The sequence below is a fragment of the Herpailurus yagouaroundi genome, unplaced genomic scaffold, assembly GCF_014898765.1.
Source record: "Herpailurus yagouaroundi ecotype Mexico unplaced genomic scaffold, PumYag 182, whole genome shotgun sequence".
NCBI lineage: Eukaryota > Metazoa > Chordata > Mammalia > Carnivora > Felidae > Herpailurus > Herpailurus yagouaroundi.
Genome location: NW_024412413.1, coordinates 20,613,451 through 20,634,226, shown reverse-complemented (window position 1 = coordinate 20,634,226; position 20,776 = coordinate 20,613,451). Strand labels below are relative to the sequence as shown.

General features: G+C 39.8%; 1 protein-coding gene across 4 annotated transcripts in view; it reads left to right on the top strand.

Moving 5' to 3' along the window:
* ANO4 (anoctamin 4) overlaps window positions 1–20,776 on the top strand; it is a 421,314-nt gene that overhangs the window by 276,184 nt on the left and 124,354 nt on the right. For all 4 annotated transcript variants that reach the window (XM_040491102.1, XM_040491101.1, XM_040491100.1 and 1 more), the window contains one exon: window positions 3,468–3,599. In XM_040491102.1, the coding sequence (XP_040347036.1) occupies window positions 3,468–3,599 (132 nt within the window). The remainder of the gene's footprint in view (window positions 1–3,467; window positions 3,600–20,776) is intronic.

Sequence of the window (20,776 nt, the reverse complement as noted above, 5' to 3'; positions counted from 1 at the left end):
CAAGGTAGGAGACTTAACTGGTTTCTCTGCTCAGGGTCTCTCAAGGCTAAAGTCCAGGTATTGGTTGTCCTGGGCTTTTCTTGAGGCTTTCAGGGAGAATCTTCTTCCAGGTTCATTCATGTTGCTGGCATAATTTAGTTCTGTGCAGTTTTTTTACAGGCTCTTAGACAAAGGTCATTCCCAGCTTCTAGAGGGTGCCTGCACTTCCTGGATCCTGGCCCTCCCTCTTCATCCTCAAAGATAGCAATAGCCTGTTGAGTCTCTCTGACCACCCCCTACCTTTTGCCTCATCTTTGCTATCTCTAGCTGGAGAAAGTTCTCTCCTTTTAAATGGCTCATATGACTAGGTTGGGTCCACCTGAGTAAACCAGGATGATCTCCTCTCTAAAGGAATCCTGCTTAAATCTACAAAGTCCCTTTTGCCATGTCACATAACATATTCACAAGTTCCAGTGATTAGTGTGCATACATCTTTGAGGATACATTCTGCCAACCAGAAGAGCACAGACCTCTGACCACATTTGATTTGTTTATATCATTTAACAGCGTATAATATGGACCAGCCTGTGTGATGGAAGCTATCCAGTCCATGCTTTGTTCTTCTGCTTCTGCTCAGCTACCCCAGTGAAGACCGATTCACACATTCCCCACCCCAGTTGGTGTCTCAGGTGTTTTGTTTTTAAGATATCTTTTGAGTATCTTTATTCCATCCTAATGTTTTTAAAGTACAGTTCCTCTGCTTTTGATCACTTTCAGATTAGCCTCCATGGTCCTCAAGAAGTTATTAATAACACTCTATTTGCCTGGCAGCTTCTCCAAAGCATTTCATGCACACCATTTTTTGTAAGCTTCCTAACCACCCTGCAAGGTCAGTAAGATGGTGATCGTGATGATTATTCCATTTTAAAACCCTTAAAAAGGTGAGTGATTTGTGGAGGGTCACACAGCTGATAAGCAACAGAGCCAGGATTTAGGCACCCCAATTACACATCCCAGCTTCTTTCAGGAGTCTCTCTTCTCTTCCTTCCACTTCTTCTGGCCCCTCCTCATTTTTCAATGAATCATTTTCATTACCCTGTTCTACTCTGTCTTCACCATTTCCACATTTCTTTTAAATTGTACTACTACAAGCTGTTGCTGAAAGCTGCCATTTCATTCCCATAGAGTATTTATGCCTGATTTTTCACAGCTTTATTTGTTTTTATCCATGCTGAGCACTGTACCCAGCTGGATTTAATTCATAGTTGTTGCACGCAGAGCCCAGATTCTATAAGAATGTGAACTTTGCAAAGTGTAATCCGATTAGTGCTGCAGACTAGAGATGTGTGGGAGGTAAAAGCTCTATTATGAAAAGCCTCTGGGCCAATGTCCTCTTTCTTGAACGAATTTAAAGGCAATCAGATGAAATAAAGCCAAGAGTTATGGGGAAGGCCACCAGCTTAGCCTAGGAAGTATAATTTATGAGTCCATTTAAGGACTAAATCATTAAACTTGGACAAGTTGTAGATGCTGCTGAAGCACAATTAACTTTCAATTGAAAATAAAGAAATCTTAAGAGACAAGCAGGTTGTTCAAACTCTTATTTTGGGGGGAAAAGACTGTAATAAGAGCCGGTACTTAGTTTACACCAGACACTCTTCTGGAGACTTTATATACATAGTGATTAGCTAATCACCACAACCCTATGAATTGAGTATCATTATCCTGCCCACTTTATAGATAAAGAAATTAAGGCACAGCAAAGTTAAATAACTTGGCCAAGGTCACACTGCTAATATTTACAGAACCAGGATTTGAATCTAGGCACTTCACCCCCATGTTCTCAATTACTGTGTCATACTACCTCTCAGCATCATGTCACTATACTTCATGTATCCTTAAAGAGATGGTGAGGGAGGAGAGGACCAGGAGGAGAAAGGATAGAGGAGATGGGAACTTTTACCCCTTCTTAGGGCCTTGAGCCCTTCCACTGTACTGTTCTTTTCTGGGTACGTGACAATGAGTAGAATCTTTATTTCTGTGTGTGTATAGACGGTAGGTATGAGTTGTCTTTGAGAGGAAGGACCTAGAGAAGCTATGAGATGCTTTCTACTTTGAACTTCGAAGGGTTCCAAAGAAAGGCCTGCCACCAGGCACAATGGACTTGTAGTGAGGCTGGAACTCTGCTGAGAATAAAAGAAGTGGCAAAAGAGTTAACCATTATTTTTCATCTTGGAGCGGACTGGCTATGTAAAAAGTAATTCCTTCACCTGGGAGTTTCATTGAAAAGGATAAATTGCCATTTAAAATTTTTTTTAATTAGAAAAAAAAAACCCTGCCCAAACTCCATGTGTTTTTAATTACTAGACTGAAAAGGCATTTAGATATTTTCTTCTGTACAGCAGTCTATTCCTTCTGTAGCCCTCAAGTGAAAATTTGTAGTATGAATTACTTTGATAGGATGATCCCTAAAATCAAGAATTCAAAACCTGAATTCTGTTCCTGGCTTTATTCACTGGCTGGGTAATTTGAGCTTGATACTTACTCACCATGGGTCTCTTTTGGATGTGTAAAATGAGTATGGTTCCTGTTCATTCTACCTCATGGAGATGCTACTTGATATGTGCTTTTGGAAAATACTTTCTTTAGTGGTATAGATACCACAGGTAGCAAAGTTGTTTTAAAGTGTGCTGTGGATTTTGCTCCTTCTAGTAGTTTTCTGTGAATGATTGACAGTTTGGTCACTTGGAAGACAGATGTTTTCATCAGCAGAAGTCAGAGGGAGTGGGGAGGGGGCCAAGGGAAATCTGTGGCTTGTAGACCACCTGTAACAACTCTGTTTTCTGTGACTTGGCATCATTGTGCACTCTGGCCAAAATGACACGTATGTGTGGGTCATCATGTCCCAATATCTTGGGAGCCATGGAGTCAGCTTGAAGGACAGATACGAAAGCTGAACAGTCTGCTTTCTGCTGAGAGGCAGCTCAGGGATGATGTGAGAGGCAGGAAACAAATCATGACATCACGCTCTCTGCACACAGTCAACCCACTGGGATGTGCTGTCAGCTTCCCTGCCAAAAGTTAACTACAGCTTGACCACGTCCCTAACCAAGGAAACTTTCCAAATAAAAAATAAGTTTCTAGAACCTACAGAATGTAATAAGCTGAGGTCTCTGCTGCTTTGCTTAAGGGGCTATCCACTTCCTTCCCAGAGCCTTCAGTCTTGGTCATTTATTGGCATGTGGGTGGACATTTAACTCTCGGCTACTATTTCATAGACAATGATATTGAGGCCCCTTAGTGAGATCTTAAAAAACACTTGAGTTGAGGCTTTCTTCTTTCTGTGTATAAAATGGGGGTATCATGAGTACAGTGAGAGTGCCTAATGTGTGTGGTGTCATAATTACAGCTCTATGGAGACTTTCATCCTGTGTTTTGGGACAATGCTGATATGCTGTACCCTTTGGTTTTTTGCCTTTCATGTACAGGATCGATAAACAAATAAGCAGGTTTCGGAGATGGTTACCTAAGAAGCCCATGAGGCTGGACAAGGAGACACTGCCAGACCTGGAGGAGAATGACTGCTACACTGCCCCTTTCAGCCAGCAAAGGATCCACCAGTGAGTGTTTCGTGTGAAAGCCTTTGTCTTACTAAGGACATGCAACTGTGGTAGAGCCTTCTCCTGCACGCCTTTGAGTCCTTGGCATGTGGAAGGAACAGCTTAGTGCCCTTCTTCCCTGAAAGCCCTGTGAGTGTTCATATCCTTTTGTATTAGGGTAAGCTAACTGTTCTAACAAACAATCCCTGTATCTCAGTGGCTTGACACAATAGAACATGCATTCATATGTGTGTTGGGTGAACAGCCTTCTTCTTGGTGATTCCAAGACCCAGGCTTCTTCTGTTTTGTGGCTTTGCCAGTCCCTATTGCTCAGAGCCCCTAGAGGCTCATCAACATCTAACCAGCAGACAGGGAAACTGGTCTACCCCTTGCCCTATTGAAAAGAGGGCTGGTTTGTTTGTTTTAATCAATCTCCATTCACTTCTCAATTTCCTTTTCTTCAGCAACCCACCAAGTTGCCCCAGGAAAAGCCATATCCCTTAGCAGCCCACTTGCTGGCTCATCTGTCAGACAGTCTCCAAACAGTAATTTGTCACTTTTGATATACTGGGGGGGGGGGGGGGGGGGGGGGGGAGTGGGCAGGGGCGGAGGGGGGCTAAGTAATTGAGCATTTGAGGAACTGCAAAAGTGATAGGGAGTTGACTCTGAAGTTTCTGAGATGGCAAGAAATCAGGTGGTAGGGTCAGTGGTAGGAAAGAAGACATGCCAAAGACTGTAAGCAGCTAGGCAAAGACAGTCTCTCAGAAGGCAAATAGATAAGTTGGGCATAGCCTTGTTCTCAGCTCGACATCAGGAATTCCTGGCTCTCCCTACTCCAGCCATAGAGACAGCCTCAGTAAAAATGACTTACCCAAGTGGAGGGAAAGGATGACATCTTTAAAAAATAGCTTTCAGGGCACCTGGGTAGCTCAGTTAGTTGAGTGCCTGACTCTCGATGTTGGCTCAGGTGATGATCCCATAGTTCATGAGATTGAGCCTTGTGTCAGGCTCTGCGCTCTCAGAGCTGCTTGGGATTCTCTCTCTCCCTCTCTCTGCATCCCTCCCTAGCTCGTTCATTCATTCATATTCTCTCTCTCTCTCTCTCTCTCTCTCTCTCTCTCTCTCTCTCTCAAAATAAATTTAAAAAATAGGTTGCTAACTTTGAGGAAAAAAAGATAATAAACCAAAGGGCAATTGTCAAGTTGCAGGGAACATAAAATTGGGGGTTTGTTTCAGCAACAGAAAATCAGTTAATGTCTTTGGACTTTAAGAGGGTTAAGGAGAAAAGAACAAGAGTAAATGTTCTGCATCAAAATATATAATGTATTAATGCAAAGGAAGGAACTTTGTAAGCCTCTGAAATACCCAAACTCTGGATCCCCACAAGTCAGATTGATGCCAACCCAGCCACATTATGTGAACATTTAAAAGACTTTGAAGAAGATCTAAAACTCACAACTTGGCCTCAGAATCCTAGTTAAATCTTCCATAGGAAATAGGAAATTAAAAGGGTTTCATGTTAACTTACAGATTATAACATATGGGTTTTTTTAAGAGCAAAAGACAGATGAAAGTGGACATGTTCCTGCTCTTAATTTAAACCTTTGCTATGCCTATTCTGTTCATCTTGAAGTTTCTTAGACAAGTGGTTGTATGTTTTAAATCTTCTGGAGTAGAGGCTGATTTACATGCAGAATTTTCCCTTTACTTCTCACCTGCCTAAGAGAGTATCTAGCACAGTTCAGGAACATCTCATGGTCTTTGGATGGATAGGTGGATGAATGGATACGTAGGTGGCTAGATGAGTGGAAGAATCAATGAAATACATGGTATGTGCCTGGGGTTTTGCTTTACTTCAAAGGGATATAGTTAAATAGAAGAGGAAGGTTTGTCACTACTCATCTTCATGCTGGTTACATTTCCTGATGTTCTTTCTTGCTTTGGAACAAATTTTTAGCAGGGTTCTCAAAGTCAGAAGCACCTGGGCACCCATCAGGATCTCTAGGGAATAGAACCAAGAATCCTATCTTTATAAGTATTTTAAAGTACATGATAAATTAAGGATAATAGTTTGTGGGATCACAGAGGTATTTAGCCATCTCTATTACAAATTTGAGAGGCTTTTTTGATGTTTGGGCATCGATTCACCGAGTAGTTGATTCAATTAGCTGTCACTTATTTGATGTCTACTTCTTGCCAGGCACCATCTGGGTACAGAGCATATAAAGATAAATACAGAGTCTTTACCCCAGCCTAGTAAAGATAGAAGACCATTTTGAATAATTGTAAACAGTATGATGGGTGTGCCTTAAAAGAAAGAGTGCTCCATACTCCAGATTAGGAGGGAGGTTCTAAGAAATAAGGGTTGAACACACAAAATAATGCTTGAGGTGGGTCTTACCTACGTCCAGGTATGTAAGTGGGGGGAGGGGGTGAGGGGCGGAAGCATATCTCGAGAGAGAATAACGTGTGTACAAAAGTAAACAAGCACTAAACAATGGGGTGTTTGAGAACTACAGGTGGTTTTCTGTGAATGGGAAGAGTATGAGAAAACTTGGTGTTATTGTTTGAAAAAAGAGAATGATCAGTGGAAGATGAGCTTTCAAGATAGGAGAACCAAGGAGGAAAAAGCAGAGGGACTGCTGGAATGAAGGAAACATATGAACCAGGCCTCAGTGGCACCAAAAGGGTAGTTTAGGCAGTTCCATCATGCAGTTGGGAGATGAAGGATTAAACAAGGGTCTATGAACATCATTGGGCAGTGGGGATTTCTTTCTCCTTGAGAATTGTCATGCCACACAGCCAACATCCCTTTTGCGGAGATGGGGTGGGGTGGGGTGTATGAACTCAGGTAAAAGATGAGGGCATGTTCTGGATAGGTCTTTTTTTTTTACCCATTTTTAATTTATTGTTTAATTTACATCCAAGTTAGTTAGCATAACTAACAGACAAACAACATCCCTTTAATAAATGTGTAAAAGTAAGACTTATAGAGCACTGACTGTCAAGTTAGAAGTGATTGGTACACAAGCACCCAGGTGGCTCAGTCAGTTAAGTGTCTGACTTTGGCTCAGGTCATGATCTCATGGTTTGTGGGTTTGAGCCCCACATCAGGCTCCACACTGGCAGTGCAGAGCAAGAGTCTTCTTAGGATTCTTTCTCTCTGTCTCTCTCTGCCCCTCACTCCACTTGTGCATTCTCTCTCTCTCTCTCTCTCTCTCTCTCTCTCTCTCTCTCTCTCAATAAACTTTTAAATAATGAAATGATTGGTACAATCAGAAAAAAAAAATCCCCCAAAGATGCTTCCCTAAGGTGACATTAATGGGTTTAAAGTAATTAGAAGTAGCTGATAAATGGGCTGTAGGGGTTATAATATGATTTCTTGATTTTCCAAATGCAGTCCAGAATCCCATGTGACTTCTTGGTTTTGCAGACTATTTAATATTGTGTTTTTCTAGGAATAAGAGAGAATAATAGATATTTGTGTGTGTGTGTGTGTGTGTGTGTGTGTGTGTGTGTGTGTGTACACATGAATGTAGCGGAAAAAGAAAGAAAAAAATTAGGAGGTTAATGTGCTCAAAGTGGAAAACGTGTCTTAAAAATATTTTGCACTCAGGATAAAACCCAGACTGCTAAATTGGCTCACTAGCTCCTGCTTCCATTCCCCTGTTGAGCACTTTGGCCATAATGCACTGCTCTGACCTTCTTAACTCATGATGCCCTCTTGTCTCCTGTTGCACATGGTCTTCCTCTGCTTGGTGTACCCTTACCTTTAGGCTCCCTTCTTTCAGGTTTAAGTAGATATGTTTCCTTCAGAAAACCTTCCAAGATTTCCTACCTCCACCCCCAATTCTGGGTGAGGTGCATTCTTCTATATCTGATAATATTTCTTTTTTCTATCATAGTTCTTAATATATTATCATATAGACTATAATGTCCTTGAAAGACTATATCTGTGTCATCATATTTTGAATCTCATAGCTGGTGCTTGATAATGATTTATTAAATGAGAAGTGAGTACATAAAAGTGAAAATAGAACAATTATGTGAGCAAAGAATATAGATGGTATATATAGACAATTAGATCACTGCACACTCATTTCAAACCAAATTCAATTCAACACATTCTCTCCTCTAGTGTGGTCCACTTCCATTGTCCCCAGTCCAATTTATGGCACTAATATTTGTGCAGTTGCTGAAATCAGAGTCAGGAACCTATTCTAATCCTCTTCTTCACTTCCACTTCCCACATCCACTACATTTCCAAGGGCTGATGATTTTACAAGCTAAGTGTCTCTGTAATCTAACAATTTTGTCTATCTCCACCATCATTATCTCACTTCTAAAACCTAGAGGTAATATAACAGATCTCGCTGGTTTTATCCTTGCCCACCTTCAATCCATTCTCCCAAGTGCAAACAGAAGGATGTTTTCAAAATACACGTCTACTCATGTCACTTGACCCTGTTTAAAAACCTTGGAATAAATACCAAAATTACTGAAGTGACCTACAAGGCCTTGGATGGCCTGGCCACGTGGTCAATTCCTCTCTAACCTCGTCTCCCTTCGCTGTCTCCCACCCTCACTTCTTATGTTTTGAACATTTAAAATTTATTACAAATGCAGTAAGTTAAACGCTCATAGAAAGTGCAAATTACAATTAAAATTTTAATGTGACTAAAACTCTTGAACACTATACTTTGAAGAGTAGGCAAAATAACTATAATTATAATGTTTTATAAATTTGTCACTTTATACCAAAACTATTCAAAATTATTGATGCTCTGATTTCTTTACTATTTTGATAAATATTCTTAAATGTCTTTGTAGGATTACAATAAAACTTTTAATTTAACTTAAAATTATAGTAGTTTATATTGTCATTATCCCAGGATTACAAGGTCTTTGCTGGTTCCAAAAAAAATCCCCCCAATAAAACAACTCCAGTATCGTCTCACACTACTTTGGTTCTAGGACCTGGATTATCAACAAGCTAATTTCTGATGTGTAAATGGGACTGATTGCTTGTCCCAAATTGATTTGAACCAGACCTACTGAGCATTTGGCAAGGTCCCTTATGAAACTATACTTTATTTGTTATATTAGTGACATGATTTGAATTCTGCAATTAGATATTTGCAATTATGATCCAGATACATAGAGCCTCTCTCAGTTCTTCAGATGCACTCTCCCTCAGGGCATTTGCACACACGGTTTTCTCTCTCAGAATTCTCTTCCCATTTCTTCCCTTTCCCCCTAGTTTACTCTTACTAATCCTTCAAAAACTAACTCCAGAACTCTTCCCAGGGAAGCCCTCATCTCCTCCTTCCAAAGACCAGGTCTCCTTGCTGTATTCTCTTTTAGTCACATGTTTCCTATGGAGCATTTTTTTTATTTTCAATTCCATAACTATATAATTATTTGGGCAAAATATGATTAATACCTCTCCAGAAAACTGAACTGCATGGAGGCATATGCTATGTCTGGTTTTGCTCATAATTCTATCTCCGATACCTAACACAATGCCTAGCATACCATAGATGCTCAGTATTTGTCCATTAAATGAATGGGGTAAGGATGAAAGTAATAAAAACAACACAGGATAATCTAATCATGAACCTTTATACTCTGAACTACCTTGTACAAAAAATTAAAGTTGAGAATAAATTCAAAAACAAATAGCCTAGCATTCTATTTCAATATCTATCAATGTTTGAGAAACAATAAAAGCAAATCTGTGAGTATACATGTCTATAAGAGACATGATGCCATCAGTCATTTTACATATCGCCAAAGGTGGACCTACACATAGGAAAACTCTTACTAGATGCCAAACACTATTTTAAGACCTTAATCCTTACAACAACCCTATAAGAGAGGAGGTATTATTGCCACCCTTTTATAGATAAGGAAAGTAAAGCACAAGCAGGTTAAGGAATCTGTAGTAGGTCACATAGGTAGGCTAGTCCACCCAATGAAACAACTCCCAAATATCAGTGCTTCAGCACTATTGAAGTTTATGTGTGGTTCACACCATTGTCTAGTGTAGGCTACCATGAGGAAGGAAGCGCAGTGTCTCTGTTCCATGCAGTCATTCAAGTACCCAGGCTGCTTCTTTCTAGTAACTGCCATCCCCTGGATCGCTTGCATCTGGTTGACACACGAGAAAAGAGAGATGAGTAATTTTGTAGGAAGCTTATATGGGCCAGGCTTAAAAGTGATTTACTGCACTTATACCCACATTTCATGGGCCAGAGTTCAGTCATATGGTTACCCCAAACGCAAGGAATGCTAATGTAACTAGTCTATCTGTATGCCCAAGAGGGAAAGTGAAACAGGTTTGCTGAACAACTAGGCAGTCTGTCTCAGTGATGGAGTAGGAATTCAGATTCAGACAGGGAGGCTTCAGACTCCACACTCTTAAGCATTACACTCTACTACCTGTGTACTGTTGACATTTTGGACCGAATAACTCTGTTGTAGGAAGCTGTCTTGTGTGTTGTAGGATCGTTAGGATATCACTGGCCTCTACCCATTTGATGCTAGCAGCTGCTCCCTCCCTGCTCAGTTATTATAATAAAAAATGTCTCCATACATTGCCAAATTTTCCTTGCCAGGGTTGGAGGGGTGGGGATGATGGATGGGCTCAAAATCACACCACTCTCTCCACTTGAGAACTATTGTTACATGACATCCTTCAGGCAGGACCACCCACTCTCTAGATCAATTAAACTCTAGTTGCGTCTGATAATTATGATAGACAAATCTATTTAAGATTTAATTTTTTCCTCAGCACCTCCTTGCCTGTGAATGTTGGCTTCCTTGAGTATCATTGCCCTTCATTTTTACAATGGCATTACCAGTAATATCCTTGAGGCAATTACTTGTTAAGGTTGGTACTTATAATAAAGGTTTTTGCTGGTAGACCGAGAAAAGGAAATGTAGAAAAGATTTATGCCACTTTTTATAATAGATATATAATATATACTTTCAAGAAATAGATCAATTCTGAAGTGCCTTTCAGGAAAAAGTTTGTGCTAGATATACACAGAAAAAACCGTTTCTCCCTGTAATTTGATTCCTGTTATTACCATTAATTTATTTTTATGAAAACCTGTAAAAAATGAGGTAAAATTAAATATTGACCATTTCCTAATAGAATATTCTGAAATTTATGTTTGTGGTATGTGCATATGTTTAAATAGGTACTCATTCATTCACACGCTGCATGCCTGTTATTTTTCTGTGTGCTTGGGAACCGACTGTGAATGAATAGGCCAAGATCCTTGCTCTCCTGGAGCTTAGCTTGTAGTTGGGGCTAACTGGCAACAAACTATAAACTAGTGGTTCTCAATAGGGGCATGATTTGGCAAGATCTGGAAACATTTTTGGTTGTCACAGTGGAAGTAGAGAGTGCCACTGGTATCTAGGGGATGGAGGGCAGGGATGCCGCTAAACATCCCTCAGTACACAGGTGACCCCCACAACAAAGAGGTCTCTAGCCACACATGTCAGTAGTGCTGAGGTAAACATTTTTTAAAAATCAATTGTAAAACATGTTAGAATGTGATAAGTACTATGGAAAAGGAAAAAGAGGAGTAGGGGTTACAGAATGAAGAACAGTGGCATGGGGAGGTGGATGCAGGTTAAATTTTCAAAAGACAGTGTTTATATTCTTCAGGAGGCCTCATAGAAGTCGTGATTGGAAAAAGATTTGAAGGATACCCAAAGGGTATAAAAATACAGATTTGGAGGGACACATGAAGCCAGTGTTTACAGCAGCATTATCAACAATAGCCAAACTATGGAAAGAGCCCAAATGTCTATCAACTGATGAATAAAGAAGATGTGATATATACATACATATGTATGTGTGTGTGTGTATACACATACACACACATACACACACTATGGAATATTACTCAACCATCAAAAAGAATGAAATCTTGTCATTTACAATGATACAGATGGAGCTAGAATGTATTATGCTAAATGAAATAAATCAATCAGAGAAGGACAAATGCCATATAATTTCACTCATATGTGGAATTTAAGAAACAGATGAACATATTAGAAGCAGTGGGAAGAGGAGAGAGGGAAACAAACCACAAGAGACTCTTAATGATAGAGAACAAACTATGGGTTGATGCAGGGAGGTGGGTGGAAGATGGGCTAGATGGGTGATGGGTACTAAGGAGGGCACTTGTGATGAGCACTAGGTGTTGTATGTAATTGATGAATCACTGAATTCAGCTCCTGAAACCAATACTGCCCTGTATGTTAACTAACTAAAATTTAAATAAAATTTAAATAAAAATGGGAAAGAAAGACCTGAAGGAGATAAGAGGGAAGTACTTAGAGGGAGTTCCAGGTAAGGGAACAACCAAAGCACAGACCCTAATCTGTGAGCACATTTGTGTGTTTGGGGGGAAAGTAAGATCCTGTGGCTGGAAAAATATGATGATACAGTCAACAGTGATGAGTTAGAAAGGAAAGAGGGAGGCTGACTATATACCACCTTGGCTTTTACAAAGGAAAGAGATAGTCTAACCTAACTATTGGAAGTATCATTGTGACTACTTTGTTAAGAACAGGCTGTAGCAAAGAGTAGAAGCAGGAGCCAGTAAGGCAACTGCAGACATCCCAGTGAGAGAATTTCTAGCTTTTGAAAGTCTACAGTGAAAATCACATCACATATAACTCAGTATCAACCAATTTCCTTGCAAAGGTTGGTTGTACACAAAACATTTTAGTTTGTGTCCTGTGCATATATGAAATAGACATGATAAAAAGACCCTTTGAAATGAAATTTGCCTACATGCCTTTATCCCCTTGCTAGACTGTGAGCTACTAAGGGCAGGAAGTTCCTGCCTGACAGCCAGTGGCACTCAGGGTATGATTTTGATCATAAGACCTAACAGAATAGGAAAGGGGCACAGCGGAGTTGGCACTATTGCCACTGCTGGAGGATGGAGATGGGAATTTAGAGTCTGGTTCTCTTATCTAAACCTGCAATATCCACATGAGAAGTTGAAAACCATAGTCAAATAGTCAATTATGGTCTCCATGTTCTACTTGAATTTACCCTTGGCTTATTGATTTGTTTTTAGTCTCAATTTTGCTAATAGACTTTCCTATCAAGTTTTTTGGCTATTAAATTCTATTATCAGGATTAATGCCTGACCCCAAGATCCTGAAATCCTGTATCATATATTTTAATTCATGTGTCATGTGCATATGTGAAATGTAATTGTGTACATAAAAGACCACTTGATATGAAATTGGCTTACGTGCCTTTTTCTCCCCTTATAAATTATGAGCTAGGGAATTAAAAAAAAAGTCTAGAGAATAACAAAACAACACAGCTCTTAGTGCTAAGAAAGCACTGACCATGGAAATCTTGGTGCTGGGGCCAAGGAGGGCTGTTAAGGACAGGAGGAAATTGCTGAAGGGTTGTTGGTGGGAGGTTCTCTGTAACCTCCCTTTGATTACCTTCTTATTGGTTAACTTTCTCAGCTGCATAAGCCAGAAAACCATGGCAGTGAGGTATGGATGGTAGTAATCAGTCAAATAACTGTCTGATGGTCATCTTCAAGTAGTGGTAGCAACAATTGCAAGGATAAAAGGTGATAGTGGCCACCATTTATAAACAACTCCTGTATTCCAGAGTTGCACCATAGACTCATTACAACTCTGAGGATGCAGTGGTATGATGAGGGTCACAGAGACTGAGTGGTTTGCTCATAGTCACTCCAGTCAATGGCAGATGAATGAACAGGAGAAAAGTGTGTTTTCTCTATAATGCTGACACCTCAGGTACGTGCCACATGGGCAGAACCAAAGTACACTTTATTTTCCAGTCGCATTAAACTAGTGTGAACAGGTGCATACAAACATATCTGATTGCCTTTGGAATTTGTTAAAGCATTTGGGGTGGATGTAAACAAACAAATGAAATGGTAAAATGTAAGTAAATATTCTTAACCAAGGAGAATATCATTTAGAGTAGGCACTCAAGTTCAGGGGGGGGAAAGGCTCAGATTTGCAGGCCTCAATGGCCTATGTATCTGTAATGGTTGATCAATGAGCCAGTAAATTGGGCTTTAATCATAGTGGGTAAAGCAGAGGGAGAAACACAGGAAGTCACGTGGTTCTGATTGTCAGAGAGGAAGAAAACCAATCTCTTAGTGAAGCAGAGCCTTTCTTAGCATTTTCCTAGCATTTGCAAGAAATAAAATTCTTGCGCAGGAAAGGGAGGAGGGCTGTAAATAAAGCAGTGAACAATTTCCTTAGCAACCTCCTTATAGCAAACATCTTGTAGGCTTTTCCAGGGATTGTTTTTGGTATGTCCCTCAGCATGGTTCTGGAGGATTAATTGCTCGTGGCTATAATGTTTTGTAGGAATTTAGACTTGTCTTCAGCAGTATATCCTAAACTAACCTCATGTAAATCTTTGTTATTTAAACTACATTCTGCAAAAATTATAGCTGAGAATTGATTAAAAAGCAAATAGCCTCATGTTCCATTTCAATGTATATTTGTGTTTGAGAAGTAATAAAAACAACCAGTGGGTACATATTTTTATAAATCAGTGTATAATACCATTTGGTCATTTTACATGGTATCACCAAGACTGGGCCTACAAGTTGCTTACCAGTCATAATTGTATGGGAGCCTAAGAATCTGACCCCACAGAAAGTTCTCCTGCACTAGACAGCTGTGGGGCCCGAGGCTGTTAGCATTAGGGTCAGTCATTTCATTGGAGCATTGTATTTCCAGAAGGCCCCTCTCAAAACTCAGACAACTTCAGAGGCAGTAGTTCAATACAACAGTAGGGAGTTTGTTGAATGTTAGACCTATGAGGAAGGTATAGTCATTATCTCCATTTTTACAGAGGAGGAAAGGCACAGAGATGTTAAATAACTTGCCCAAGGAAACACAGAGGGTAAGTGGTAGGATGTGGATTCTAAGATAAGGCACTATGGCTCCAGTCTTATCCTTTTAACGTTATATATCAGTTTTCTATGGCTACTATAACAAATCACCATGAATTTCATGGCTTAACACAAATGTACTATGGCCCTGCAGGTTAGAAGTCTGCCATGGGTCTCACTGGGCTAAAGTCAAGGTATGGCAGTGCTGCATTCTTTTGTAGAGGCTCTGGGGGAGAACTGTTTCCTTATCCTGTCTAGTTCTAGAAGCTGCTACATTCTTGGCTCCGGGCCCTTCCCTTCATCTTCAAAGCCAGAAACAGTGGTTGAATTCTTCTAACATCGCATCATTTCACTCTGACCCTGTGTCTGTCATCCTACCTCCCTCTCTGACTCTTATTCTTTCCTCTCCCATTTTTAAGGATCCTTATGATTACACTGAGCCTGCCTGAATGGTCCAAGATAATCTCCCTCCCTCCCTACTCCCTACCTTAGGGTGAGCTGACAAGCAACCTTAATTCTATCTGAAATATTAATTCCCCTTTGACATATGGCTTAAAATCCCTAATACTGGGATTAGGATGTTGACATTATTCTGCCTAGCACGTCTTTATAGACTTGGCCAATCTACAGAGCCCTAAGGGTCTAGAACAGAGGATAGGTAAGTTTTGACAGAAGGAAAAGAAAGAAGCAAGGAAGGATTGTGGTAATAAGATTTAAGGACATTAAATGAAATGAGTTGTGTAAAATATTTAGTCCACTACCTGGCCCAGATAAAGCACTCAATAATTGATAGATGTGGTGGTGGTGGTGGTGGTGACGGACGTGGAGAAGGAGGATGACCATAAGTACAATGAGAATTCTTGGGAAAAATCCCTAAAAAGTTGTAGTTGGTGTAAAAAAGTTTGAGGTGACAAAAACTAATTTTTGCAAAGTTAAATATCTGACCTGAACTGGCATAGCATTCCTTTTAAGCTAAATGTCGTTCAGTGTTGTGGGTATGTTATGGACAGAATGTTTATGTTCCCCACCTCCAAATTCATATGTTGACAATTCTTACTGTGATGGTATTAGGAGGTGAGACCTCAGGTTGGTGATTAGGTCATGATGGTGGAGCCCTCATGAATGGGATTAGTGCCTTAAAGAAGAGACCAGAGAGCTAGATTACTGACCACCATAGGAGAATACAATCAGAAGTCTGCAACCAGAAGAGGACCCTCACCAGACCTTGACCATACGAACACCCTGGTCTCAGATTTCCAGTCTCCAGGAAATAAGTTTCAGTTGTTGAGAAGCCACCCAGTCTATGGTAATTTGTTACAGCAGCTCTAAAGTCAGGACACATTGCCATTTCACATTTATCAGAAACATATGCACATGTGTTTTCTAAACCCTGTCAACATGGGTAGCTAAAGCCATGCATTCTTCCAGCATGTACCTTTTTCTTATTTTCTGTTTGAAGTTTTTCTGGTGTTTTCATTGATCTGAAATCTTTAGAGAGTCCTTTAGGCAAAGAGATACTGATATTGATTTAGGTAGGATTAATGTTCTTTTAGTGCCCCCATGACTTACAGCTGTCTCAGAACACTTTTTTTATTGCAATCACTTATTCAGCATTAGGGTACCCAATATGCAGGTTGTTTTCTATTGATCTGTAAAGTCAGGGGAAACCCATCTATATCCTGGAAAGTTTTATACTGAAATGAAAATGAAACCAGCCACACAGCCTGAGATTTGTGTTTCTGAAGATGATGTGGCTTCTTTTAGATAGAACATAACTTAATGCATCTAGTTTAAGAGGCAAAAGATGCACCCAGTCATGTGGGTAAAATGCACCATTGGGTGTCTGGAGACCCAGTAGTTAGTTAGCTGTGTTCTCTTAGTACTTGTAGGACCAACTATGAATTCAGTTACTTAGAAACCTTTTATTTTTTTGTCATTTATCCATCTGTAGTTTTTTCATTTACTAACTCATTATTTCAATAATTTTTATTGAAGTATTATTAGCATACAATGTTATATTAGTTTCAGGTATACAACATATTGATTCAACAAGTCTATGCATTACTCAGGGCTCACCATGGTAAGTGTAGTCACCATGTGTCATCATATAACATTATTACAATATTATTGACTATATTCCCCATGTTGTATTTTACACTTCTGTGACATATTTATTTCATAACTGGAAGTTTGTGCCTCCTAATCCTCTTCACCTATTTTACCTATTCCCTCATCTCCTGTCCTATGGCAACCACCAGTTTATTCTCCATATTTAAGAGTCTGTTTTTTGGATTGTTTCTTCATTCATTTGTTTTGTTTTTTAGATTCCACATATAAGAGAAGTCATATAGTGTTTGTCTTTTCCTGTCTGACTTATTTCACTTAGCATAATACCCTCTAGGTCCATCTATGTTGTCACAAATGGCAAGATTTCATTCTTTTTTATGGATGAGTAATATTCTATTGTATATATTTATTACCTGTTCTTTATCCATTCATCCATGGATAGGCACTTGAGTTGTTTTCATATCTTGGCTATTGTAAATAATGCTGTAATAAACATAGGGGTGCACATATCTTTTGAATTAGTGTTTTTATTTTCATTAAATATCTAGTAGTGGGATTACTGGGTCATCTGGTATTTCTATTTTTAATATTTTGAGGAAACTTCATACTATTTTCCACATTCCCACCAATAATGCATGAGGGTTCCTTTTCCTCCACATCTTCTCCAACATGTATTTTTCTTGTCCATTTGATTCTAGCCATTCTGGTAAGTGTGAGGTGATGTCTCATTATGGTTTTGATTTGCATTTCCTTGATGATGAGTGATGTTGAGCACCCTTTATTGTGTCTGTTGACCATTTGTATATCTTCTTTGGAAAAATGTCTGTTCAGGTTCTTTGCCCATTTTTAAATGAGATTAGGGAGTTTTTTATTTGGTTCGGTTTTGGGGTTTTTTGGTTGTTTTTTGGTGTCAGGTTGAATCTATTCTTTATATATTTTAGGATATTAACTCCTTATTGGATATATCATTTACAAATAGCTTTTTCCATTCAATAGGTTGTCCTTTCATTTTTTTGATGGTTTCCTTTGCCGTACAAAAGCTTTTCATTTTGGGGTATTCCCAATAGTTTATTTATTTTTTATTTTTATTTTTTCAACGTTTATTTATTTTTGGGACAGAGAGAGACAGAGCATGAACGGGGGAGGGGCAGAGAGAGAGGGAGACACAGAATCGGAAACAGGCTCCAGGCTCTGAGCCATCAGCCCAGAGCCCGACGCGGGGCTCGAACTCACGGACCGCGAGATCGTGACCTGGCTGAAGTCGGACGCTTAACCGACTGCGCCCCCCAGGCGCCCCCCAATAGTTTATTTTTATACTCATTTTCCTTGCCTGAGGAGGCATATCTAGAAAAATGTTGCTATGGCTGATATCCAGAGATTACTGCCTATGTTCTCTTCTAGGATTTTTATGGGTTCAGATCTCACATTTAGGTCTTTAGTCAATTTTGAGTTCATTTTTTGTATGATGTAATAAAATGGTCTAGTTTCATTTTTTTGCATGTAGCTTTCCAGTTTTCCCATTATCAGTTATTGAAAAAGACTGTCATTTCTCCATTGTATATTCTTGCCTCCTTTGTTGTAGATTAATTGACCATATAAGCATGGGCTTATTTCTGAACACTCTGTTCTGTTCCATGGATCTATGTGTCTGTTTTTGTGCCAGTACCATAATGTTTTGATTGTTACAGCTTTGTAGTATACCTTGAAATCAGAGATTGTGATACCTCCAGCTTTGTTCTTCTTTTTTTAAGATTGCTTTGGCTACTCAGGGTCTTTTGTGGCTCCATACAGTTTTAGTATCATTTGTTCTAGTTCTGTGAAAAATTCTGTTGGTATTTAGATAGGAATTGCATCAAGTCTGTAGATTGCTTTAGGTAGTATGGACATTTTAACAGTATTAATTCTTCCAGTCCATCATCATGGAATATCTTTCCACTTGTTGGTGTCATGTTCAATTTCTTTCATCAATTCATTCAACACATAATTTTAATATATTTTGTGCCAAGTATAATACTATAGTAGAGAATGTGATTTTGTGTTCATAAATATATTTATGTGTGCATATTTTTAATTTAAAATTTTAACTTGAGCATATTAAATTTGATGGGAAAGACACCATTTTACACACAAAATGGTAGAAAGGCAATGTAAAGCATTTATAGGAAAAGGGAAGATTTGCCAAATTTACATACAATAAAATAAGCGAGGGTTAGCATAAAGGGAAGAAAGGGAGTTAGGACTGCATCTGTGGATGGATTGCATACTGTGTAATTACGCTGTGCATTACATCATCTGGAACAATAGTCAGCAGGAACAAGGGAGATCAGTGGGGAGCTCTGTGCTGCCTGTTCTTCCTTCATTCATTGTCTCATTTGACCTTTGCGACAACCCTGCAACATCATTTCATTGTCCTTGCTTTACAGAAGGTAGAATCCAGGGTCCTAAAAGTTAAACAGTTTGTCCAAGGGTACACAGTAACAAGCAGACTTTGGGGTCTGCTTAGAACCCAAATGTGCCTGACTTCAAACCCATGCCCCTTCCGTGATACACAGCCAACACTCATCAAGCAATCATTAGATATCAGGTTACTCATGAGACCAGTAGTAATATTATATCCAATTAGAAATGGAGGAATGGAACAGAGAAGATAAGTCAGTTCAGGAAACCCTCCTGGACAGTCAGATTCCATAAGCTCACTCTTACTCTGCTAGCACACTCAAACCCAGGCTCTCATATTTATCTTCATTAGGATTTGGGGATGAAAGACAATAGATTTATCTCTTTTAAATCCACACTCTTAAATCTAAAGGAAGGGCAGACCTGCTTAGAAGAATTGTAAGGCTTGGGGCAAGAGTACAAGTGAAGCCTATAGACCATATGTCTAAATAATTAGAAGTAATAAATCATGTTAACAAGTACAACAGTTTCATTTTCTATCTTGACAAATACACCTGCATAAAGACCTGAATGTCTAAGTTCTCAGGATTCTTGGAAACCCATTCCATTGGTGGAAAAATGGTTTCCCCACACTCATGGCCTGCCCTCTTCTCTTCCTGTCCCCAGCTCCATCCCACCCTGAGGGGCCTCAGGCTCATGTGTGTGTACACCCCAGCCCCATGTCCACATGTCATTCATGTCCCCTGAAAACAGCTTGGATACTTGATGGGCATAGAATTGTCTCAGGTAGACCTGAGAGGCCCACAAAGACCCTAAAGTGGCGTAGGTGATTTTGGGGTCAGACTCTAGGTGGTCACTTCCTCTTTGCCTGGCCAGTACCTCACCCTGTGGAAAGCAACCCATTGGGAGGCTGATTTATGAGCCCTCTAAAATCCAGGACCTGGGCAGGGTGCACCCTATATCTGAGAATGGTACTGGTTGGGCGAGGGGCAACAACCAGAGTTAAATCTATGGCTTTTGTGAATAGTATTTTATTCAAATGACTGCTAATTCAGAACCATGTCTTAGAAATGTTTTTATCCCTGGAGATAAATTTGATTCTTCTCATTTCCCACTTCACTCACCCCCAATACTACACCAACACCATAAGCTTTGTGTTTTCCACTACATGTTGACCAGCCTTGACACTACCATCTTTTTCATCACCCACCATCACCACTCACTCCTTTTGGTCCTAGCTCCTCCTTTCTGACCTCACTGCCACCGCCTTAGTCAAAGCAGCCACCAACTCTTGCATAAACAATTATAAGTTTGCTCAACTCCTTCATCTTTCCCTACTTCCATATCTATCCATCACACCCATGTAGCTGGGTCACATGCAAGTCTCCTACCATGGGCCCACATGGCACCTTAGAAGGACACCCTTCCTCTAAGAATTCACAGCCCACAGTTTGACAAGCAGAATATCGTGGATTTCCACCCTTCCTCATCCCTTTGCCAAGCACCTTTAGCAGTGAATAAAACACACTGCCACATGTAGCATTGCTTCCTTGCTTAAGAGCCTTCAAAGATTCCCTAGGCCCTTTGGGATCAAGTTCAAAGTCCTTAGCACGTGGCACACAAAACTGCTTTATTTCCCCCTCCCCACCAGTCTCCTAGGCTGAATGGGCCAAATGCTCTACTACGTAGCAGTGGAGGATACCTAACTATCCCATGACTGATGTTTTATCTTTCTAAAGTGTGCTCTTCCTCTCACTATCTGGTGAAAGCCAGTTCTTCTCTCAGGATCTAGTTCAGATG